Below are 6,170 nucleotides of genomic sequence, written 5' to 3' on the forward strand. Positions count from 1 at the left end.
CTAATAATATCATTTTTATGATTTTTACCTGGATGAGAAAACCGAGGCGGATTAACTGGAGTGTGTGATACCCACAGGGTGTGGAGTTTCTGGATGAGCTGAATAAAACAATAGCTTCCTCCTCCCGCTTTATCCGCGAAGCTTTGTAGTCCAAGGAGCTAACGGTGCAGAAAAACATTAATTACAACTGCCTGCACAATTTTTCTAATTCAGTTTAAATAAGATGTTCGGGGCCAAGAAGCTGATTTGAATGTTATTTTCATTTGCTACAATTGCACAACGGGAAATAAAAATGTTCCAATGCTAATCCTTCTTTGGCCCCTCCCCTATTTTGCTGCAAACGTGTCAGAAAATACATGGCATTATGATGGAATTTTCCGGTATTAGAGGAGCCGCGGTGACATAGAAATGTTAAGAAATATGCCGCAAGATTATTATAGAGCATACAGTGTATACTTTTTAAAGTTGGCAACAATTTCAAGTATCACTTATAAGTGTATTTCCACTTTTGTAGTCAAATTTGAGGAAACCCCTCTATATGTTTGTTGTGTGTTCCTATTTACACAACATAATGAAAAAAGGAATTAGGGGTGCACCGAAATTGAATTTTGAGACCGAAACGGAAAATAAAACATTTGTCAGGCCAAAACTGAAACCGAAAATTCAGTTTTTCTTTCCAATCTTTTAAAAGAAAAATTAATAATTTTTAAATTTTTTTTACATTTCTTTTACTTTACTGTTGGGGGGGCTTTGGGGAAATATTGGGGGTCAAAATAGACCCCTGATATTTCCCTTTTGAAATAGAAAAAGAGATTGGCACAGAATCCGTAGTCTCTTTTTGTGCAGCCCCTGTTATGAATGCACAGGAATCCTTTATGCTGCGTGCTCCTGTTCATTCATACATTGCGGATGTAGTATCTATGTCCACAATCATGAATGGACAGGAAGTGATGTAGATCACTTCCCATTCATTCATAACTGGGACATAGTAAGCGCACTATATCCATTTATTTCCAAACACTCACTGTTCAGCTGATCGGTGAGTGTTTGTATAGCCGTTCTCCATCCTGAATCAGCTGTCATAAGAGGGGGGCGGGCTGTGGGGGAGGAGAGCTCCGCCTCCTATGACAGATCAGAGCATTCTCCTCCAATCAGTACTCTCTATTCTGACACAGGAGGCGGAGCCGGGAGGTGTGGGGGGGAGCTCCGCCCCCTGTGTCAGATCACAGCCCTCACCACTCCGCACTGCTCGGCATCCTGACACAGGAAGAATTACTGTAGAAAGCAGCCGCAGCCTGGGTAGGAAAGCCTGTCCCCTGCCAGCATGTTGCAGAGATGGACCTTCTAATTGGAAACAGTGGCCTCTCTGCAGAGGTCTGATACACCTGAGTCAAAACCAGAGCTCTCCAATCATCAAAGCTAATGCTTCCTACTGATTGAAGAGCTGTAGCATTGACTCAGCAGGGGGCATGTTGGACCTCTGCAGAGAGACCACTGCTTCCACACAGAAAGCAAGGGTCCTAGTCTGCACCCCCACCCCAAGCAGTGTGTTTTTGTTTCATTACCCTTTTCTGATATCCTCTGGCAAGTCGCATGACGCATTATAAGGAGTCTTTTTTGGAGTATATCGCTCTCTTAGGTTCAGTTTCTGGAGGAGACACAGGAGGGGAGGCATGATGAGCCTGTGTCTTTATCTGAATGTTCGGGGTTTGATCTCCAGCCAATCATTTACAAAGTCTTGTTCTCTTGCAGAAGGGAAGATATATGCCCTGGGAGGAATGGGCACAGATACCGCCCCTCAGGCCTTGGTAAGAGTCTACGAGCCATCAATGGACAGCTGGCAGCAACTCCCCTGCATGCCCACCCCACGTTACGGTGCCTCCACTTTCCTGCGGGGAAACAAAATCTTTGTCTTGGGTAAGTCGATTATGGTATCATCAAATCATAGGGAGGTCCGACATCAATGTCAGAAACAGAACGTTTATCACTTCTACACTGCAGATAATGTGCTTTGCTCTAGAGAGGTAAACACAGAATGAATAGGCTGCAAGCAACATGACCCTAGAGCAGCTCACTACTGACTTCTACTTAAAGGAGATCTATATACCGTTGCTCGCTCACTTCTCGATCATCTCCATGCAGAGAGAAGTGACTGTCAGTCATTGCTCCCCTCAGCGATTCCCCCCCTCCCCTCTCCGATCCTTCAGCGCTGACTAGAGGAGCGAACGAGAGAGGGGGCGGGTACAGCTGGCTCTGCCTCTAGATAGGCAGAGCCCGCTGTCAATCAACCAGCTGGGTGGATCTCGACAGTATTGTCGGGATCCGTCCCGGCTGTGGCACTCTGAGCATATAGCGGGCAATAGCTCACCATATACTGAGCTTTGGGTCACGGGAGGAGGTTAGTTTGTGTCCCCCCGTGACCCCAAAGAGAACTATGGGGAAAAACACTGACCCCATAGTTTGTATAGGTAAAACATAGTTAAATATATTCTCATCATAGACTGCATTGTCTGTGGTGAGGATAATAGGATGGGAACCCTGTGGTAGGCAAGTGTGCCGATTTGTGAATTCTGGGGTATCAGGTAATATGCAAATGAGCTCATACTAAGCCAGTCACCCAAAATAGTTTGCCGTATGTGCCGGCCATGTTTTAAAATCTTTGGGTGACAGTAGGAGGCATGCCGTCGTTGTGCCCGCCCCTCCATGACGGATTATGCAATAGGAACGGCCAATCGCAGGTCCTGCAGTATATGCTTTGAATACTTCTACATGTGCTCGACTTTTAAAGGCACAGATCCTTAAAAAATGGTGTGCATTGTCCACAGAAAGGGTATTGTTATACATATATGGAATCTATTGTACCTGCCCCCTGACCAGGCTGCACAGTGACTTCATGGCTAGCATGGCTGCCTTGCAGCACTGGGGTCCTCAGTTCAAATCCTAGTCCGGACACTGTCTGCATGGAGTTTGTATGTTCTCCCTGTGCTTGTGCACGCTGCAAAGACATGCTGGTAGGTTAATTGGCCCTAAGTGTGAGGTAGGGACCTTAGATTATAAGCAGAGACAGTACTGTATGTAAAGCTCTGTGTAAATTGTCCGTGCTCGTACCAGGAGGGGACCTGATCTTTCTCTGCTGCATTTTACTTCTACTTACAGGTCTCCTCCCCACCCCCACCCTGTGACTGGATAGTGAAAAGAGAAGCGGCAGACTGATAAACCCATCTCTGTTCTCTCCTCCTATCAGCATACTCTTTCCAGCACACCTGACTGGCTCCTTGCGCTGCTTCTCCCTCTCTGTTGAACAAGCTCAGGGACCTCTACATCATCTCACCGCTCAGCGATATCACTGGTTACCAGGAGATGGGGCAGGATGCCAACTAGAGCATCCCGCTAAGCTCCTGGCAACCATTGACATGATTGGTTGCCAGGAGCTGGGCAGGATGCTGACCAGAGCTTCCCGGGTTGCTAAGAGCTAAGCGGGGGGAGATGTGTATGACCCTTATACATCACCTCAGCCAGCTCTTAGCAACCTGGGAAGCTCTGGCCTTAAAGGGGGCGGCTGGCACACTGCAACCATTGTGCCTCCCTGCCTGCTGCCCCCCCAAGTGACCCAAAGAGATGCTGCCTGAGGCAATAGCTTCAGGCTGCCTCACTATAGCGATGGCCTTGTACTTACACAAATTTCCCATCCCTAATCTTGTGTTCCGATTGGAATTTTCCTTCCAATGTGTGGCACTCCGGCATCCTGGAATCATACGGGAAATAGATGTCTCTCTACAGGTAGCAGAGGGATTCATTAAGTGTAAAGAATGGATTGAGCGGAGCGGAGCCCAGACAGATGTCAGCTACACTCCATCCAGCCAGGAACTATAGCCGAGGATTACGTGTCACTCTGGGCCTCCCCGTCTCTGCTTCCATTTCCCCTTCTCCACATGTAGCTGAATAGCCCCTCCAGAGGATTGAGGGCCGCACGGCAATGCTCCATCCAATTAAAGTGTGAAGGTTTGAGGCAGAATTAAAGTGTCCCCCAGGGTCAGCCATGATAAACTGTTACCATCAGCCGATCAGAGCTTTTCTAGAGGAGAGAGATGCAGAGAAATAGCTGAAACCGAGCTTTCCTCTATGGAAAATAACGAGATTCCACCTTTTCTACGCACTCCGTGTATATGGCGCACTTAGAGAAACGTTTTCCTTAACCGGCGCTGTTTATCGAAGTGACTGGAAGAGAAATGTTTCTTGTTGCCTGCAGAATTCAATAACAATTCTCACCTAACTTGTTCTGTAGAAATAGAAGAAATAATGCGATTGGATGGACAATGCAGGCATTTGGTACACAATATTCAAGTGTGGGGAGAGGGGGAGGGGGGATTATTTTCCAATCAGGCAGTAGAAATACAATTATAGAAGTTTTTGTTCTTGGAAAGTTTATACACTGATGCGTTATATCATTTCTGTTATACTTTCTATAAAAATAAACATTTTATACAGGGTGTTTCCATTCTTTAGTAGGTGCTGTCCATGCTCTCAAATAGGAAAGCCTAGCACTAGCGCTGCACCACTTGATGTAGATGGTGCCATCTCTACTATTAAAGAAGGAAGGGTGTCCCTCCTTTGGGTCATTTAGCTGACTTATTCAGCTGTGTGTGTAACCTGAGATTTTGCTATTATGTCTGTATTCACAGCATAGCAGTCAAATAGGAAAGCCTAGCACTAGAGATGCACCTCTTGAGCTAGCTGGTACCATCTCTACTATTAAAGGAGGAAGGGTGTCTCTCCTTTGGGTCATTTAGCTGACTTATACAGCTGTGTGTAACCTGAGATTCTGCTCTGTATTCACAGCATAGCAGTAAATCAGCTATCTGAAACCTTGGAGGACCAAACTGGAGATTGTTACATGCTCACATGTAACCTCTGGCGGGTCAATCAGCCACCATTTTACTGACTCCATAGCACTACATGTGGTTGTAACAGGTACTGCACTTTGTACTTAGCACCCAGTTCCTGGCCCTGTTTTATTAAATAGAGCTGAAATCCATGAAAAAAAAGATCCAAATCTGAACTTTGATGTGCAAATCATTATTGAAATATTTAGTGTGAAGGTCGCCCCATTGTAAAAGTAGACATGCCCCCCATTGAGAGAAGAATAATTATCAATGAAGATGCATTTAAAGCAGTACCCGCCCTGCTCTTTTCTGGCGTAACAGAATAATTCATGTATAGAGCTTTTCCTGGATGTCACAGCCAATCAATATCACCTAATTTATTTGAGCTCTTGATTTGACCTTGAAGGTGTTTTAAGCGGTGGATACGACCTTGTCATGAGGAACGCAGATCTGCGTCATGACAGAATACGAGCACCTCTTCTAATCAGCCGTGTATTCTCAGGAAGCCTCGGGAGAAGTTCTTTATAATAACCATTAAATTGAAGTTTTCCTGCCATGCCTACATAATTGAGGGAGCCATCTTCTTGGTGGCAGTCTTTAAAGCAGCCAACCTTTCATTTTACCAGCAACCTTTTGATAATAGCGCTGTCACTGGTTCCTTGAGTGTTGAAGGATACATTTTGGTTCTGCTCACACAATGGCTGTCTTCCCAGTCCTCATCAATCTCTGGCCTTTTTCTTAATTAAATGTTCTAACACCCAGTCATACTCACCGTCAGGGTTGTCCCGATCCTTTTTGCTGCCTGAGGATGGGGGCGGTGGTGCTGGAGGTACACGCACTTAAAGGGTTATTCACAGAGGAGCCGAAGGATCCAGCCGTAGCTTCGGCTGATCCTCCGGCTCTCTTCGGTCGCTGAAGCCCTTCGGTTCATTCGAACCGAAAGGCTGCTGTACGGGCTATTCACAATACTATGCACGTACAGCAGCCGAAGGTGGTCCAGCTGAAGGCATTTGTTTCTGCACGATTAAGCCGAAGTGTCAGCCGAAGCGGGGCGAACGGCCTGCAGATTTTTTTCGGCTGACCGTAGTGCAGGCGAAGGCAGCCGATGTACGGCTTATTTCAGGTGTTGTGCGTAGCCGTACTGAGCCGAAGTGAATAGCCGAACGGTGTTCGGCTCAGTTCACTTCCACTGGGTTATTCACTTCGGCAGCTTTGTGAATAACCCCCTTAGTGTGTGTGTGTGTGTGGGGAGGGGGGGGGGGGTGCTGGTAGAATGTGCTGGAGCTG

General features: G+C 46.5%; 1 protein-coding gene across 1 annotated transcript in view; it reads left to right on the forward strand.

Moving 5' to 3' along the window:
• KLHDC8B (kelch domain containing 8B) overlaps positions 1–6,170 on the forward strand; it is a 71,869-nt gene that overhangs the window by 27,409 nt on the left and 38,290 nt on the right. The window contains exon 2 of the mRNA XM_018576097.1: positions 1,753–1,917. Coding sequence (XP_018431599.1) covers positions 1,753–1,917 — 165 coding nt within the window. The remainder of the gene's footprint in view (positions 1–1,752; positions 1,918–6,170) is intronic.

This window comes from Nanorana parkeri, unplaced genomic scaffold (assembly GCF_000935625.1).
Source record: "Nanorana parkeri isolate BGI_ZX_2015 unplaced genomic scaffold, ASM93562v1 scaffold56, whole genome shotgun sequence".
In the NCBI taxonomy this organism is placed as follows: Eukaryota; Metazoa; Chordata; class Amphibia; order Anura; family Dicroglossidae; genus Nanorana; species Nanorana parkeri.